At 40.4% G+C, this 20,177-nt stretch overlaps 1 protein-coding gene across 1 annotated transcript in view; it reads right to left on the bottom strand.

Annotated features, from left to right (window-relative positions):
- Positions 1–5,762: 5,762 nt before the first annotated feature.
- The window catches only part of chsy1 (chondroitin sulfate synthase 1), a 61,542-nt gene continuing 47,127 nt past the window's right edge, over positions 5,763–20,177 (bottom strand). The window contains exon 3 of the mRNA XM_017478241.3: positions 5,763–8,678. Within this exon, the coding sequence (XP_017333730.1) occupies positions 7,083–8,678 (1,596 nt within the window). The 3' untranslated portion in view covers positions 5,763–7,082. The remainder of the gene's footprint in view (positions 8,679–20,177) is intronic.

The raw sequence follows: 20,177 nt of genomic DNA on the forward strand, positions 1-20,177 counted from the left end.
TCAAATTCAGAGACAGAAGTTATGAAGGCATACGTCAAAATAACCACAGACTCATTAATGAAACAAATATTCATGAATTCATCTTCAGGAGCCACTTTATCTTGGTCAGGGTGGCTCCAGAATAGCTCCTGAAATGGACAATAGTACGTCTCAGGACACAACGCACGCACTCACTCACAGCTAGGGGCAATTTAGAGTTGCCAAGCCACCTACTGGCATATTTTTGGGAGGTGGGAGGAAACCAAAGAACCCAGTGGAAACCCACACATACATGGGGAGAACATTTGAAACTACATACAGACAGTAACCAAAACTCAGGATCAAACCAGGGAGTATGATCGATCGGAGTGCTAGCTCAGTGGTGAAGGATCTGCACTATGGACCAGAAGATTGAGTTGGCAAAAACCATAACACCGTCCTTTGCAAAGTTTTTCTGTCTGGTTCCACCTAGCAGCTTGAAGTGGCTTTATTTTGCCTCTATGCTCCGACTGAAAAGTTGTAGGGAGAATAACAGGGTTTTCTGTTCAGTTTTCCATTAATGCTCCAAGTCAAGCCCCTCTTTGAAATCAAGAATCATTAACCATCCAAAAATACCCTTGAGGAGCCTTATTTATTTATTTAATTTATTTAACTTGGGTATGTTTAGTGCTGCCTCTCTTGTTAGTTCCTTTGAATAAGTATGCTCGGTAAAAGTCTGATTTAATCATTATAAAGCAGCAACTCTATGTGCCTTTATAATGGTTTCATATCGTATTTTCTCATTGTTCTAGCATTAGCACCAAAACAAACCCAGACAAATGAAAGAGGGTGGTGCCCGTTTATGAAAGGACAAGGCATCAGCACTGGCTAGAAAAAAAACAAACAAAATCAACAGCTCAGGCTTATGTAATGTTTTGTGCTTTCCGCAGTCTCGGGATCATATTGTGAAGCAGTGGAAATTAAACACAAAATGCAATACAGCAGGTCAGCAAGTTCCAACAACCACAGATGTTTCCAGATTTGACATGACTCTCCAACACGATGTAGCCCTGAACAGAGAGCTCTCTCTCTCGCTCGCGCTCTCTCTCTCTCTCTCTCTCTCTCTCTCTCTCATCCAGCATGTCATGTTCTTGGTTTAGAACTTAAACAAGTAATATCAGTAAAGGTTCTGCTTTACTGATATTATTCTGTATTATTACCTTATTCTGAGATTCAGCAATGGTACTGATTCTCTACACCTCATCCTGCTCACAATGTAGCTGGCAAACCATGACTAACAATCGGCAACAAGCCCCCATATTGCACAATAACACAAGGCTCTTGTGCAACAAGAAGCTTTGACTCAAACACATTACAAGCAGCGACAGTTTCAAAGAATGGGATGTTCCAAAACAGTAAATTTTGATTAACTACATAAAGCTGAAATTGTTGAATAATTGTGAAGCCATGAGGACTTCAAAACCCTTAAAATGTGGTTGGTACAAAATAAAATTAGATACCCAGAACCAGTTTTAAAATTAAAAAAAATTCCCATAGCCTTTTGGCATCAGAATTATTCAGCAATTTCAGCTTTATATATACTGAGCAAAAAAAGAAACCTCCCTTTTCTCAGGAGACTGTATTTTAAAGATCATTTTGTAAAATCCAAATAAGCTTTACAGATCTTTATTGGAAAGGGTTTAAACAAAGTTTTTCATGCTTGTTCAGTGAACCATAAACAATTATTACACATGCACCTGTGGAACAGTCCTTAAGACATGAACAGTTTACAGGCGGTAGGCGATTATGGTCACAGTTACAATAACTTAGGACACTAAAGAGACCTTTCTACTGACTCTGAAAAACACCAGAAGAAAGATGTCTAGGGTTCCTGCTCACTTCCATGAACATGCCATAGACCTGCTGCAGGGAGGCATGAGGACTGCAGACGTGGCCAGAGCAATAAACTGCAATGTCTGTAATGTAAGACACCTAAGACAGTGCTACAGGGAGACAGGAAGGACAGCTGATCGTCCTTGCAGTGGAAAATTACATGTAACCGTGTGTCCCCCCCAGACGTGATGAAGAACTTGTAAATGCCTTGGTGGAAGAGTGGAGTAACATCTCACAGAAAGAACTAACAAATCTGGTGCAGTCCATGAGGATGAGATGCACTGTAGTACTTAAAGCAGCTGGAGGACACCACATACTGACTGTTACTTTTAATACTGACGACCCCCCCCCATTGTTCAGGGACTCATTATTCCATTTCTGTTCGTTAAAGGTCTGTGAAACTTGTTCAGCTTATGTCTCAGTTGTTGAATGTTTTTATGCGAACACAAATATTAACACATGTTAAGAAATTTGCTGGAAAGAAAAACAGTTTAATGTGAGATGACTTTTTTTTTTTTTTTTTTGCTGAGTGTAGTTAATCGAAATTTACTCTTTTGGAACATCCCATTCTTTGAAACTGGTCAGAGCCACTGATTATTTTCCCATTAAAACATGCCTCATTGTGGTTTATACCACAAACATTAGGGATTAATTAATTACTTAATTAATTAAAGAACACCACACAATTCATTTATTAAAAAAACACCCCATTATTCATTTATAGTTTCACTAAAATGTTATGGAACACCTGCGAAAGAAGTTGTCACTTCTCTTCTAGCAGCTACAAACAGTTGTCCCCACACCAGCCTCTTTCTTCTCCTCTCTTGAAAGTTAAAACAAAAATGCAGCTTATCCTGTTACTGACAAACCATGGAGCAAAAAGCTCTGCCTCCTGAAAGGTTTTGCCTAAAAACTGTTACAAGGCGCTAGAACTGGGTACTCCTTCCATAAATGTTCAACAACTTCTCACAGAAAACTTACGTATCAACAATTACACACTTTAATAACAAATAAATCAATCTGTTTATGTGGAGCATCTGCCATACAAGCACATGTATAAGCTGTTACCATAGAAACGATAACATGTTCATATCATTATAGTTTAATATAAACCTGTGATTTGCCTTGTAGCTGTAAGTACTGTCAGAGCTGCTGTGAGAGAAAATGATTCAGTATCATCTGGCCAATCAGAAGTCAGCCATGTTGTGGTATAACTCTAGGTAGTGTATTGCTTTGTAACACTGCCACATGATTTTCCCCAACTGAAGCATTTTATATGCAAGCCACATTGACTGGAGAGGCTTATTCACCATTCTTCCAGACTGTTTCCAAATCCCAAGAGTGCGAAACGTGGCTAAATCCAAGCCTATGAAAAGAGATGGAAGGTTTTGTGAGAAGGAGGACTGTCAAACTTTAAATAGCCCTTTTTCTTATTTGCTTGGCATGCTTGCTGGTTAGCACTGCCTGCTAACAGACTACTGGCAAGCTTCCCTTGTTGGCGATCTTTTAAAAGTGCAAGCCCTGTGAAATCGTTTAATTAGGACTCGATCAAAATTCCCTTGGTCAGTTTGCTCCATGTAACAGGCTTTTTATGGAGTCTCGTGCTGACTGCTGTTACTTAGATATTCTAGACAGCAGGGGCTGAAAGATTTGAACAAACAGATATATAGTTTAAAAAGAAAGACTACCAAATACTATACACACAGGTTTTAATCAATGAGCCAAAACAGTGTCTCTGAAGTTAGCTTTAGTTGGGATTTGAGATACGAGGCTAATTCAGTTAACAAGTTAGAAAAGCTTATGGCCCACAGTTAAGTGACCTACACTGAAGCAGACTTTGAAAACAGTAAATCTTGACTGACCAGTTGTATTTGGGATAAGGGGGAAATTAGGGGAGAAAAAGTAAAGGGGGGGGGGGGGGGTAAACATATAAATGCATTAGCTAGCTCACTAGCTCACAAAGCTTCAGTGTGCTCCCCAGTCTCTTGCTTTGGTTGCCTGGAAACATCTCACTAGCCTAAAATTTGCAGTTAACATAATATGAGTGAGCTAGTTTTCTAGTCAAGTGCATGAACATGGACATGGATAATGGAACAATTATATGATTATCTACTTCTTCTAAGAAAGTGTCTGATCTAGTACCTGATGTGTTTGCCATGTCAACAACAAACAGCACTGAAGTGTATTGCACCGTCGTGAAGGGCATTTTGTTTGATCATAACCTACATACACTAAATGGACAAAGGTTTGTGGACACCTGGCCATCACATCCGCATGTGGTTCTTCCCCAAACTGTTGCCACAAAGTTGCAAAACACAACTGTATAGTATGTCTTTGAATACTGTAGCATCACAGTTTCTCTTCACTGGAACTAAACGGCCCCAAACATGTTCCTGCATGACACTGTCCAAAGCACAAAGAGAGCTCCATGAAGACATGGCTGGAGCTGGAATGGAAGAACTCGTTTGGCCTGCACAAAGCCCTGATGTCACTAATGCTTTTGCAGCTCAATGAGCAAATGTGCACGGTCATGCTCCAAAATCTAGGGGAAAGCCTTCACAGAAAAGTGGAGGTTTTTATAACAGCAAAAAGGGACTGAATCTGGAATGGGATGTTCAAAAAGCACATACGGGTGTGATGGTCAGATGTCCACAAACTTTTGGCCATATACATCAAGCAGCCTTAACATTAAAAGCACCTGCCTAATATTGTGAAGGTTCCCCTTGTGCTACTGTACTCCACAAGACCTCTGAAGGTGTGCTGTGGTATCTGGCACCAAAAGGTTAGGAGTAGATCTTTTAAGTCCTGTAAGATGTGAGATGGGGCCTCCATGGATCGGACTTGTCAAGCACATCCCACAGATGCTTGATCAGATTGAGATCTGGGCAATTTAGAAGTCAACACTTTATACGCTTCGTCATGTTCCTCGGACCATTCCTAAAAATTTTTTGCAGTGTGCATTATCTTGCTGAACGAGGCCACTGCTATTAGGGACACACCGTTGCCATGATGGGATGTACTTGGTCTACAATAATATTTAGGTAGGTGGTAAGTGTCAAAGCCACATCCACATGCCAAGACCAAGGTTTCCCCAGCAGAACACTGCCCAGAGGTTCTTCCATTCCTGGTGCCATCTCTTCCCAAGGTAAGCAACACGCATGCACCCGGCCATACACATGATGTAAAAGAAAACGTGATTCATCAGACCAGGCCACCTTATTCCATTGCTCCATGGTCCAGTTCTGATGCTCACGTGCCCATTGTAGGTGCTTTCGGCATTAGATCGCATGGGCACCCTGACCGGTCGGCAGCTACGCAGCCCCAACCGCAGCAAGCTGTGATGCACTGTGTTCCGACACCTTTCTATCATGGCCAGCATTAACTTCATCAGCAATTTGTGCTACAGTAACTCTTCTGTGGGATGGGACCAGACGTGCTAGCCTTCGCTCCCCATATGCATCATTGACCCTGTCTCCGGTGGTAAAAGCCCTAACTGCTGAAATTAGTACAGTTTCTTAGTGGTTAGCACGGTTGCCTCACATCTCCAGGGTTGGGGGTTCGAAACCCGGCCACGCCCCGTGTGTGTGTAGTTTGCATGTTCCTCCCCCAATCCAAAGACATATGTTGTAGGTTGATTGGCATTTCCAAATAGTTCGTTGTTTGAATTTGTGTGCAATTATGCCCCGTGATTGGTTGGCACCCTGTTCAAGGTGTCCCCCACCTTCTGCCCCAAGTTCCTTGGGATAGGCTCCCAGTTCCTCTGTGTAGGATAAGAGGTATGGAAAAATGGATTGATGGAACTACTGAAATCTGCTTGCCCAGGCTAATGAATTTTCAATCCCTGAGAACTATTATTTTAAATGCTGCAGATACTTGATGATAACACAGTTAAACAAAATACAAAGACAAGCTTTAACAAACCTTTTTCCATTTATTAATATATAACCTTTTTCCCAATTGGACAGGGGCTAACTGAACAGAAGTACAAAATAAGCACCAGACAGATGGTGGGTTTAACATTGTGGAAGAGCAGTCCATGAGTCCCAAAGGTGAGATGGTTGACAAACACTCCCCCTACCTCCAAACAGCATGGCTCGCACCATGGAGGAATGATCGATTAAGGTCCTGCAGATTGCTTTACAACATTAAAGGTCTAAGAAGAAAAAAAAAAACCCCCAACAAAAAACGGTGTGCAGATTTGGTGAGACATTTTGAAAAAACAAAAACAAACCACTCTGTGACTATTTCTACATGACTAGGTAATAAGTTGTGGGAGCATTGTAAATAATCCAACCGTCAGTACCTCATTCCTAATGTTCATGACTGTGCTACTGCCAACATACATAACATACGCGCGCACACACACACGCACACACACACACACACACACACAAACACCTACAGCAACTGTGCAAAAAATCTTTGGTAACCAAATTAATTGAGTAACAGAAAAACAAATGAACAGCTCGATGATTGAGATGGATCAATCGAATACAATCTAATATACACAACGGCAGTCTGATAGCACTACACGAGACTGCATATTCAATAAATTAGACAGCGGGAATGAGTTGGAAAGTCAAAATCTAGAGCCAGCAGTTCTGTTCACACAAGTCAAAATTCATGAAATGAAAAACAAAAAACAAACAAAAAAAACAAACAGTGTCATTGCAGAAAATAAAAATAGGGATCAACAGAAATGCAGACATAGTTTATGGCCCTTAATTGCAATAATTTAGTTATTTTGTTAGCTTTTCCAACAAACACTTGTTTGTGAGGCTTCCTGTAAACATTCACAAATAATACATTAAATTGTTCCTCAACACCACGTTTGCACATCTGAAGTCAGACCCTCATTAAAGCGAGTCTCTCCTCTCTCTCTCACACACACACACACTCACTGTAATTGATGTGCACATCACTGAGGTACACAGTATACTTCGCGTCCTCACATGAGGTGCCATAAATACAATGCTGCTTTTTTTTGGGTTTGTGAAAGAAAAACACACTTTGATGTTCCAACACTTGAGGGTCCATTTTATAACCAATTTCTGGCACTGATAATGTCTTTGCGCTTGTTTTTTTTGTTTGGTGTATACTTTATAAAAGGAGTTATTTCAAAATATATCCACAGAAGTCTGTTTTTTTTTTTTTTTATGAAAAAATAAATTAGGTAGCTGAAAACACCATAAAGAGGAAGACAGGCAGGTAGAGGTCCTTGCTTGCAGGGCCTATGCTGTCCTCATTGAGCCATTGTTTGAACTAGAGATTCGTCGGAAGCCATGGTCATTCTTCTCCAGCCACAGCTCAGCCAGCTGCTGTGTTGAACCATGGGATGAAGCTTTGGAACCCAGGCACATTTTGTACTGTTTGGGATCTAAGTTGGGGTCACATATGACAGGGTGATGTATGTGCACTATGCCAGTGTCTGTGCTCCTGAACAGTTTAATACCCGACTGGACAAATTTGTTAAAGAGGTCCACATCTTCCATTCCCCACCCTTGAATGGAGACGTCAAAGCCACCTGCTTTAACTAGGTCACCTTTGTACACGCAGACAATGCCAAAGCCAAAGTGTCTCCACAAGCCTGTTTTGGACGTGAACACATAGTGGTTGTTGCTTGGTACTTTTCCCGCGTAGACAACCTTTGGGTCGTACTGGCTAAAGATGATTGGAAAGTAGGTCTGTTCTCCTAATACGGTGTTCGCGCGACAACGCTTGAGGAAATCGGCTGTAAACAGTAAGTCCACGTCACAGTAGAAGAGCAAGGAATCGTTGCTGAAATGGGCGGAGCCGACCTCCAGGGCCAGGGCGCGTGAGAAGGGGCCAGAAACGGGCTCGATCTCCATGTCTGCTTTGGGATATTTTAAACGATACTCTCGCATCAGCTCGATCTGCTTCATACGCTCAGTGTTGTTGTCAGTGTTAAAGAGAAGAATCAGCAGCCTGACGTTCTGGTTTGGAATAAGGCAGATCTTCTCAAAGTTGGCCATAAAGCGTACAAAGATCTCGTAGCGTCCCGCCAGCGGCACGAGGATGTTGATCTTCTTCTCTTTGGGTTCTTGCTGGTCTGTGCCTGAGCCGCTAAGCTTGAAAGGCACAAACTTCTTAAGGGAGCTGGAAAGGAAAGACAGTGAGTCCGATCCCTGGTTGATCTTCGCAGCCAGTGCTTGAGCATCCATTTCGTCCTCTTCCAGGAAGTGGATCTTACTGAAGGTCTGCTGAAGATAAGCGTGTCTCCTGACAGGTACTGTCATGGTCTTCCCTTTGTGCTTTTTGTAAAGTAGCAACAGGTCAAGCACATATTCGGCTCCATACATAGGGTTAACCCTCCGGTAGCCATACTGAATCTCTTTGAAGTCGATGACTCTCCCTCGCGTCTTTGCATTGGCATTAATCATTTCCATAACTTGCATAATGATGTCGTCCAGTGCCATTTTCTGGGAGGAGTCCATGCCGCGACGTGGGGGTTGCCCATCCAAGGCAGAGAAAATGTACTTCCCAGTGAGGAACTCCCAATCGAGCACTTCCTCCCGCTGGCGTGGGTGAAACCGCATGAATGAGGGAGGCATACCAAGCTGCATGTCCTCCTTATGCACCTCTGTGTTGCCATATCGGCTCATCTGCACGATCTCGCGGTGAAGCTGAATGGTACGGTGGCGAAGTTCAGCAATTTTGCGGCTCAGCATGTAGCTGTGCAGCCGATACTGATAAGGTGGGTTCTTGTTGGGATGGAGTGTGATGGCCCTGTGGATCTTACTGTTGTGCAGGTCCCGGATGTAGCCCTTCTTATTCGGCTCGTAGTTCTCATAAAACAGCTGCTGCATCTGGAATAGAAAATAATTTTTCTTGTTATTCAACTATAATGGAGTTTAACAGCATTTAAATACGTAAATGAAAGCTTTTTTCTTTTTTAATAAAAGATTTGAATCAATATTATTTACAACACCACTGAATTATCTTCTCTAACAAATAAAGCAATGGAAGCAAAACATTTTAAACTGTCACTACTGAAAGAGTAGTTAGTAATGGAAAAAGACAACTGAAGAACTGTTAACTGCAAAAAAAAAAAAAAGAAAAAAAAAAAAGAATAAGAACAAATGTCATTAGGAAAATGCGTCACCTCCACTGTGGTCATGAAAAACAGACTTTTGATGAAATGTAAAAATGGCATCACAGGAAAATGCTACGCTCATTAGTCCTATTCCACCAATTACTGCTGAAATACAGTTGGGATTCTATTCAGGGGCTGAATAATTTTATAACTGAAGAAGTTATAAGTTGCATTTTCAGTTGAATTTGTGGAAACCACTTGAGAAGTATTCATTGTGTTGAACTATTTCAATTGCTTTCGTTTGATGTGTTCATTGCAAACAGCTGAAAGTCTGTACATTTTGACAATAAACCTGATTTGTAATGGGGGTTGAATCATTTTGACTGCAACTATACATTGACATACATTGGCATCTTGAGGCGTAAAACACAGGACTTCGATGTCAGACTCAAAGTCTTAAACTGACAATTCACCATCCTAATTCAAATGCTCAGAGTGAAATCTTGGTCTTCAGATAATTCTGGAGCTTTATACAGCACAACAAAAGGCCTACAGCTTCTTTCACCCAGGACTGAACCATTTTCATCAGTGTTTCTTGAAGAAAGTTACAGCACAACCTGTAAAAGAAAGTGAAAATTGGACTCCAGCAGTGCTCCCAAATCCACTGCCTACCGACTATGCTAGAAAGGGATCAATCTTTAAGCTAAACAGTGCCAGTATGCTAGGTCAAAGGCATCCAGCTGTGACCCTGAGTGACAGGTAATAGCAAGCTGGCTCATCCTGCTGTTCGCTCAGTCAATAGGAAGCCCTCTAATTAGCCGACCTCTGGTTACTTCCTTAATTATTGTGACATGGCTCATTATAACAATTCTCTCATGCACTGTGACCGGGTCACTTTGTACTAATGGTTGCTGAGCGGCAAGCAAGGAAACAAAAGCAGAAGTCACCGTCAATCTCGGCCATGTCAGTCAATTTATAGTGCACTTTTAAAAACAACAAGTGTTTACCAAAGTGCTGTACAAACATAATCAGAATAAGACACTAAACACATAAAACAAGAACAAAATCATAGCAACAGCTCTCATACAGAGGTAAACACCAAGGAGTTAAAATGAGTTTTAAGACTAGATTTAAAAGCTGAAAGTGTCTGGGCCTGCCTAACATGTAAAGGCAAATATTTCCAAAGTTTTGGGGCTGCGATTGCAAAAGCACAGTCATACCTACTTTTCAGCCTTGCTCGAGGAACGACCGAAAGTAACTGCTCAGAGGACCCAAGTGCTCTTGATTGAGCATGTGGTTGTATTAAAATCAGACATATCTTAGGGCTAGTCCATTTAACTATTTAAATACTAAAACCTTAAAATCTATTCTAAAATGAACAGGAAGCCAGTGAGGCCAATATTGGTGTAATGTTCTCGCTTGCGGGTTCCTGTTAACAGATGAGCAGCAGCATTCTGTACCATCTGTAAATGTGTTAGGGGGCTTGGCTAACACCTACATAAAGCCCATTGCAGTAGTCAAGGCGAGTCGAAATAAAAACCATGTTCAAGGCTTTCAAAATCGTTAAAAGACAAAAGACTTGACTCTGAATAACTGCTGCAACTGGAGAAAAAAAAAAGAAAAAAAAAAAAGACTGAATTAACCTGCTTATCCAGTTTAAAGTCACTATCCATAACAAAACCCACAACATGTGCGTGCTTTATGCAAAATATGCAGCCAGATGTGCAGGTAAAGGTGGCTGGTAAGACTTCAGACAAGACATAATACTCCAAGCTCACCTGACCAAAAAAAAGAAAGCGTTTCAGGGAAGATTCAATAAATCTCTTGTATAAAGCTATGATAAGAGTGACAGATGTGCAATACATTTTAACTCATGAAATCGAAGAAATTTGAGCGTCTCACTGCTTGAACAGAGTACCAATAAGCCAGTGTGCAAATGTAATTAAGGGTGAACAAATACAAATATGGGGACTGGGTAACTTTCCAATATGGTGCTCATTTACCGAAAATGAAACAAAAAATGTCTAACATGTGACAATCATGTGATACTACGTGGTATAAGCCTACACAAACGAACAGAAAAAACAGAATGACCGATCTAGACCAGAGGTGGGCAATCTTATCCGGAAAGGGCAGGTGTGGCCTGGAACAAAAGCCTGCACCCACACCGGCCCTTTTGGGACAAGATTGCCCACCCCTGATCTAGACCAATGTCACTGTGTTCAAGGGGGAGAACCACAGCATCTTCCTACAATACAAATAACCTAATAAAACATCTTGAGGAGTTCTCTGCTAGCAGTACACGGTGGCAACCAACACTGCAACAAATGCAGACTCTATGACAAACAATGCTGGGTAAGGGAAAAATGTCAACAATGCTGGGTAAGGGAAAATGACAGCTCTTACCGAGTATGTTGTCCTTGATGAACAGCCAGTATCGGCTCCATGACAAAGAATTCACAAACAGATCCATGAGATAACATTATAAAGAACAAGTCTGGTAGCATAAATGCACCTTTCATGACGAGTATGGAAACCACAGAAACAGAGTTAAATACAATCTTCCGTGACATACTTGACTGCTTAATACCACCTTTTTTTTTTTTTTTTTTTACGGCTTACAGCTCACAGAAATAAAAAAATCCAGTATCTCAAAATATTAGAATAAACAATTTGTAACACAGGAATGTTGACCTGAGAAAAGCTCAAATCATCTAATTAACGCAAAACACCTGCAAAGGTTTCCTGAGCCTTTAATCTCTCAGTCTGGTTCAGTACACACAACCACAATCATGGGGAAGTGGAAAGTAAATTTTGCATTTCATTTGGAATTCAAGGTCCCAGAGTCTGGAGGAAGAGTGGAGAGGCACAGAATACAGGTTGCTTGAAGTCTCCACAGTCAGTGATGATTTGGGGGGCCATGTCATCTGCTGGTGTCGGTCCACTGGGTTTTCTCAAGTCGAGAGTCAGTGCAGCGTCTACCAGGAGATTTTAGAGCACTTCATGCTTCCATCTGCTGACGAGCTTTATGGAGATGCTGATTTCCTTTTCCATCAGGACTTGGCACCTGCCCACAGTGCCAAAACTACTAGTAACTGGTTTGCTGACCGTGGTATTACTATGCTCGACTGGCCAGACAACTCGCCTGACCTGAACTCCAGAGAGAATCTATGAGAGACACCAGACCCAACAATACAGACGAGCTGAAAGCCGTTATCAAAGCAACCTGGTCTTCCAAAACACCTCAGCAGTGCCACAGGCTGCTTTCCTCCACGCAATGCTGCATTGATGCAGTAATTTCTGCAAAAGGGTTAAAGCCCAGACCAAGTACTGAGTGTATAAATTGACATACCTTTCAGAAGTTCAACATTTCTGTATTATATATTCTTTAAGGCTTGAACCTGTACATGCAAGTGTTATGGCTATACAGTGGTTTTCCAACATTGTGCGTATGCATGCATTTTTCCATTAAAATTTCCATTTTTCCTTAACACTTTTATCCAAGCATTTAACTATGCACCCATGTGTACTCAATGTTATTTCTTTGCTTGAATTTGCTTGTATTCTTTCTCATACTTTGAGACTTTTTATACTTAGAATCCTATGATCAACATAACTATTATTTATGAAAATATTTAAACAGTCACTTTTAGACAGCAGATGTATCCCTGAAATGAAGAACACTGATGCTTATTATTAAAGAGAGAGAATGAATTCCCAGGCACTGCAATAACACTAGCCTCAAAATGTCCCTGTGCCTAACAAAATACATTACTGCTAGACAAAACCATTTAATCCCTACAGATGAAGACGTGAAAGCCACTGTGGGGGTGGGTGACAGCGTTAGCCTTTTAGGCCACGTTACGCTACATTAGAGGCTCTTGGCTTATTGACACGGAGACCAAAGAAAAACACCAAAGTATCAGTGACATTTTAAAAAATAAATTCAATCTTTAATCCAAGTATGAGGTATACCGGTACACTTAGATACAACAACCTGATAAAGCACCATATAAAAAGGTCATTTTATTCTTGTTTACTTCAGGCTTTGGCAGCTGGATGTAATTCGATAAGTTGCCATCTTTTAAGACACATTTTCTGAACAGAACACTTCAAACCAAATCAATAATATTTAAAATTCTTCTTGTTTATGTGCCTTGGGCTGATAATGACCTAATGCAAACACTCAAAATGACTTAAGTACTGCAAATGAAGTTCAAGTACAGGGATGTGGTCTCGTTTATGAGGATTCAGTCAGAGAGGAAGCAGCTCAGGTTCTGTTCTGAGTTGAATAAAGTAGTTTGGTAAAATGAGGAAATCTCAAGATCACAAGGGAAAGGAATTCATTTGCACTAGCTGTAAGATTTGCATTAGTAGTCAATTTAATTTTCTTCCAAATTCATGCAGGTAAACATTAAACCTTAGTAACTAATAATGTACCAATATGGCCAATACCAACAACTTTTACTAAAATTATTATTTTTTACTTCACTTACACCATACACACAGTTATTTCCTTATAACAGACATTTCCTTACTCCACCCATGCTCATGAAATTATCCAAAATCAGTCAATCCTGCAACAGCAGTGCAATGTATAAAATCATGTGTATACAGGTCAAAAGCTTAAGTAAACGTTCACATAAATCATCAGATTGAGGAAAATCTCAGTGACTTTGACAGTGGCATGGCTGCTGGTGCCAAATGGGCTGGTTTGAGTATTTCAGAAACTGCTGATCTCCTGGGATTTTTCATACACAACAGTCTCTAGTGTTTACTAGAAATGTGCGAAAAACAAAAAACATGCAGTGTTTTTCTGCAGGCAGAAAAAGCCTTGTTGATTAAAGAGGTCAGAGGAGAATAGGCAGACTGATCTGAGCTGACAGAAAGTCTACGGTAACTCAAACAACCAACCGTGGTGAACAGAAAAACATCTCAAAGCACATATGAACAAAACAAGAACGGGAATCTGAGGTTACAGTGGGCACAGGCTGACCGAAACTGGACAGTTGAAGATTGGAAAAAGATCAGGCCTTGTTTCAAACTTTCAGTAAGCCTGTGCCCACTGCCGCCTCCACTTCCTGTTTGGCTGACGGTAGTAGAACTCGATCTTGTAGCCGAACGACTTCAAAGGGTCGGCATGTTACACATTTCCAGATGTTTTTCTGCTCAACAATTGTAAATAATGGTTATTTGAGTTACCCAACATGCCTTAGAATTTGAATACATTTCACTATTCAGAAGGCTGTACTGTTATAATGCCACAGACAGTAATCATTAGCAGTAGAACTAGACTATACGCTTACATCACAAACAAACATCACACTCAGAACCCTGTCACTGGCTCAATGACTGTAGCAGATATGAAACAGATTTTGGGGAAATTATTTAAACGTGCTAACTAAATGTTACATGACATGCATCAGTGATTCATCCAATTAGAAATATAGTTTCAAAGTGGTAGTCCTTCCTGCTGTGACACTGCAGTCCTCCGGCTCTTACAAGTCGGTGTCAACAATTTTAGTCAAAACAATTATTCCAGTCATCAGCATGTGTGTTCAGCATGTTGCCAGACTAAGTTGATTTGCTCCACTTCTCCCTCCCTTGCTGGAAAATACCAACTTCAAAAGTACCCATAAAAAAAATTAATATTTGAAAGACGTTTCTTGTTGAAAAACCCCACCATTAAACACATCCTCTTTTCCTGAATTATGTTCATGTGTAGGCTATAATTCTCCGTCAGGCTTGCTGCACATTTGTCTTTAGATGCACGTGTTAAACCTTGTGTGTGTTATTTCAGTGCTTACACAAGGTTGTAATACATCAGTGCTCAGTGACTGGCATGACTGCGTCGAGAGCGGTCCTTCAGCGGTGCTATGGTGTTGTACATCAGCCTGAAGGTGAAGCACTGAGGTGACTAACTACAATTTATCTGCTACAGAAAACACATCACTGCCATTGAGGCAAGCTAATTGAAAAATGCCTGTTTAAATGAGCTCTGCTGTAGCATAATGAATGCTATTTAGAGGACAACCCATGTGCTTGTTTAAGATTAGCGATTACTGCCAAGATGCTGACCTTAACCAATGAGGGACAGTAAAAGCCTTGACAGCTTCAGGCAACATTTATGAGACCAGTGACTAAAGAGTCACAGTGGGAGGCCTACAGCAGGAAACAGCACATTTTCTTGTAACAAAAGATGACAAAATTGCCCAATTATTCTACGTAACCAAGTTTTAAAAACAGAAACTGATGAACAACAGACTAGAAATGTGGGATGTACCAAACAGTACACCACCATAGGGCTACACTTGCACTTAGAACACAATGCTGTTGAATGCTTGATTCCGATTGGTCAAAAGGTGTTGATTAATAGTCAATATTTATCAGCAAACGTCATATTTTTTCCTTTAGTAACAATGTACATAGAGTGTACAGTCCAGATAAAAGAATGACAAACATGTAATAATAGATATGGTTAATGTTCTGTGAGGAGATGTTTATTTAACGTTTATGGAAGGAGTTTTCCATGTGAAAAAGTCACCAGGACAGAACAACTTACAATTCGCTGTTTCTTGGTAAAATAAATAAAAAAAATCAATCAATCAGTGACCAAATGCTCTGGGATATGATGAATAAAACATTCCATGATTTGCTGTTATTATACCATGACTATGTTTACATACACATCAATATTCTGAATTAATTGGAATTTGGCAATATTCTAATTAGCACCAAGTCATGTAAATGTTGCTGTAAATCATGTAAATCTGATTGCCCAATTCAGATCAAGACAATATTCTGATTCTCATCCCTGGAATATGCCCGTTTTTAACCGGAAATTTGTTGCACGTTAAGAACTTCTGCAGAAAATCCACTGTAAGGAGATATATGCACATGCTCAGTCCACAAGGAATTGTGGGTGCTAACAGATGCTAAGCTGTTGGCAAGGTATTTAGGAAGGGCAACACTGGCATACTTAACCATGTATACAAGAATATTCTGATGCCTGTATGCATATAAACATTGTATTCGGAATATGGCTGCAACCTGAATATAGACCGTAAACAGAATTTGCTTGTAAACATGATCAGTAACACTGCTGTGCATCAGGCCACATCAGTCCATTATTTTCCTAGAACAGCACACCCAGATATAAATGTTTTCATTGTTCTGCTGTGGTTAACTGATAACTTATTGATAACAGTGACAATACAACAGCAGAGAAATTCCCCAACATGAGAACACACAACCCCAATTAGGTTTTATGCAAGATAAACATCACCGTGTGAAAATAAGGCTGTATTTCCATTTTCTACCATGATATCTATTGCTAGATGTGGTTTTTTGTTGCAAAAAATTGGACCAGATGTAATGCGTTTTACATGACATCTGTAGAAATAAGTAGAAATCTGTGAACTAGGCTGAAATTTCCACTAATTCAGTCACACGGGCACAATAACACTACTGAACAGTTTAAGCACAAATTCTTCTAATTTGATACTACAGTTTCCATTGCAAAGCATAAACCAAAGAGCCATTGCCATCATTTATACAATAGCTTCAAACAATGCCAACTAAATAAAATAATAAAGATTTGGGATTGAGTGTTTTGGTGTTCAATTACAGCACAGCTGGGATCTGGAAGGTAACAAGTTCCTTACTCCAGTGGTTCTCGTCACTTTTGTGCCCAGCTGTAACTCCCCAGGAGAGAAGGTTCGATTTCACAACCTCTCTCCTCTGAACTCCCCCTAAAATCATACCAGAGGAACCCCCCTTTCTGCGTGCAGGAGACACGACTACAACGAAACCCTTTGTCTGTGTAATCCACTTCTGTAGAAGTTATGGAGCAAAGCCTTGGCTTCATATATAACCAATTATCAGTTAGAATAAACACTTAAATCCTCTGCATGACAGAGGAAGAACGTTAAAATGTCTAGATTATACCACAGATGGAAACAATTGCTACAGTTTTATGGACTACACCATGATACAATATATGGCCAAAAGTATGTGGACACCCGGCCATCACACCAATACGTACATGCTAAATATCCCATTCCAAATTTGGTCTCGCTTCACAGTTATAGTAACCTCCACTCTTCTGGGAAGGCTTTCCACTAGATTTTGGAGTGTGGCTGTGAGGAATTGTGCTCAATCAGTCACAAGAGCATTAGTGAGGTCAAGCACTGCTGTTGGGTGAGGAGGCCTGGAGCACAGTCAGCAATTTGGTTAATCCCAAAGATGTTTAGTGGGGTTAAGGTCAGGGCTCTGTGCAGGCCACTCAAGCTCTTCCTCTCTAACTTTGGCAAACTATGTCCTCAAGCATTGCTTTGCGCACAGGGGAATCATCATGCAGGAACAGGTTTGGGGCCTTTAGTTCCTGTGAAAGGACATGCTTAAATGCTGCTGCATACAAAGACATCATATACAAACACGTGCTCACCATTTCGTGGCAACAGTTTGGGGAAAAATTACATGGGTGTGATGGTCAGGTGTCCACATACTTTTGGCCATACTTTGTTTGGGGACACTAGATGAAATAAATTAATTACAAGACACTTGAACCCAATCAAAATAAATAAATAAAAATCTGTGGATCTATCTATCTCTAATCATACCCAGAGTTAGATGAGCAAACCCCAACAGTTTTTTTAAAAGAAATTCCCAGGATTGTTTGGAAATGCCAGTTAACACCGATTTGACAGATCTTTGTGGTGGTATATTATTAAAAGTTTAGACATGAGGTGACAATTTTCACATGAACTTCAAACTGCTATGTTTAATCCCTAATGACTGAAGATTGGAGCAAACAGCTCTGACATTTAATGCTACAAAAAAAGACTGCTGACCAAATACATGAAAATCTCTCAAAGCTGTACCACAGGTTTTGTCCCATGTGCTATTAGTCATGTCATGCTTTGTATGGCTGTACACTTGTGTGCGCGCATGTTTAGTCAAGCTGAAAAGAGGATGTTGGCAAGTGCAAATTTCAAAGGGATTATTCTACAGAGGCTTAGTTTTATCTGTGCTGTTATGTCTGATTTAGGATGGTATTCCACCAAGCTTCGTGTCCATGGCAAAAACTAACATAGGAAAAGAGTTTTGCTCCTTATTTACATCTTAAGGTTAGCCAAAAATCTGCCGTCTTGCACAGAACGATAAAATCCTACTTCATAAATAGTGAAAGGCTTTCACTTTGGAAAAAGGTTCTATGGCTGGACCCTTTGTTTTCCTACACAATGTTCATCTTTCACTGTAATCAAACCTTAGGGACAGAGATGGGCTTTTAATGAAAAACCAATGATTTAGCTGTCACCACCTGTACAATGGATCATTACAGAGAATAATCAGTCCCTGGGGTCCCTCTCTAAAGAAAAGACTGCCTCAGATAGAGAGCAAAGCCAAAGGAAATGGATGATTTTGTCTCACATGATTATTTATGGTCCACACATTAGGGATAAGAATACACCAGGGCAGCACATCAATGCACACAGACTCTGAGCAGGGCAGATGGTGATTAGGGCCTTAATTGAAAAAGCCAACGATGTTATGGAGAGTGGGTTTTGTGCAGTACAGCATGGACATGTTTGATGAAATGAAGAGCCACACTCCATCATGGCCACCAGTAGTAGTAGTAGCAGTAGCAGAAGCAGCAACTACTAGATCTTACTGTGATAGGCTATTTTGAATAACAACGAAACATCTCTGGAAAATTTCAAAGTTCTTTTCATCTCTGTCCAATGTCGATGATTGTCAACAAGTGTAATGTGTATAAGCAAGCATGTTTGGCTAGCTAACATGGAACAAACTATGCCATTGACCCAAAATGAACAAACGTGAGCAAACACTGGTCACAATTTGTAACTACAGTCATGCGGAAAAAAATAAGTACACCAAAAGGAAAGTGTTGGCTTTTTATTTGTTGGTGACCTATTTGGACAAGCAAACATTTCATCTTTGAAACAGTGCGTATTTTTTCACACGACTGTATATTGATTAATTGGAGGCCGAACATTGGATTTCTTAAGTTTCTTACTACCTACTGTTGGCTAACCATATTTAATTAGTAATCCTACTAAACCTTATAAGATTTAGCCTGTGTTATGTTAGCTATAACTTTTTTTTTTTTTGCACTTTTTAAATTTTTTTTTATTTTTTTGAAGACACACAAATGTTTCCTAGGTGTGTTCCTTTTCTGTCCAGTGGGGATACTGCACAGGCCATACTGTACACAGATAGCCACATTATGTCATTTCCTGTGGATGCCAATTAGTATTTTACTTCACAATAGATCAACATCCCTATAAAAGATCATTGGGTCTAACTTGGCCCCGGTATTCTGAAAGGTCTAGCTGTGCCCCTGTTCATAATACACATTCTAATCATTATCAAGAAAAAGACTTTGGATGACAAGTAGTCTTTCCAAATGCATAATGGACTGTTCGGTGAAGCATAATTTGCTTTAAATAGGGGGAGGGGGAAAAAGCACGACAGTCTAACTGAACGCTTCATATTCACTTAACAAAAATTCAGGCCCTCTGTTTTGATGGAATGCTTGTTACTTAATCCTCAAGTAAAACCCTCACAAATAATGCTAACGTGATAAGTGGCGTGATGAGCGGCACCAGTGGGATAGAGTTTCACTTCTGAATACTGCAGCCGCACTTAGACAAGGTGTGTTCGCTCATTCCCAGCTGAATTTTTAATAGAATCTGCTGCATGATAGTAGAAAGGAGGGAAGAAAATAACACTAAAAACATCAAAGTAAAAAGAGGTACTTCCAAGTGTAACCATCCTGTTCCTGCCAGTATTGCTATAGAGTTGTAATGGGATAATAGTCCCATCATTATGAGCATCTCATTTTGAGAGAAATGTAATGTAAGGAGCTGCGTTTTCATCTGCACTTGACTGCAAGTGAAACAAAAAGGGGGAAACGGAGGGAATGGGGAATTGTCAGAGGAGTACAAGTGGGGAGTGCAGAGAGGAAAGACTGACTGGCATGCGGTCTGTGTGGACTACAACCTCAAAAAAAACCAAAAAACCTCCCGCCAAAAAAAACCCACCACCACTTTCTGATGTGAAGAACATCAGTAGAACCTCAGAGTCCCTGCGTATATTCATAGGACCAAGTACATCTGATCGAACACTTCATTAACAGCCATTTCCTGAGTCAACAACGGTGTGTTGGAGCAGAGAACTTTAATACAGCACTGCCTGTACTACCAGCTGTGGATTGCAGTCACGCAAAATGATATTGTGGATCTGGTAA

This window comes from Ictalurus punctatus, chromosome 10 (genome assembly GCF_001660625.3).
Source record: "Ictalurus punctatus breed USDA103 chromosome 10, Coco_2.0, whole genome shotgun sequence".
NCBI classification, from domain to species: domain Eukaryota; kingdom Metazoa; phylum Chordata; class Actinopteri; order Siluriformes; family Ictaluridae; genus Ictalurus; species Ictalurus punctatus.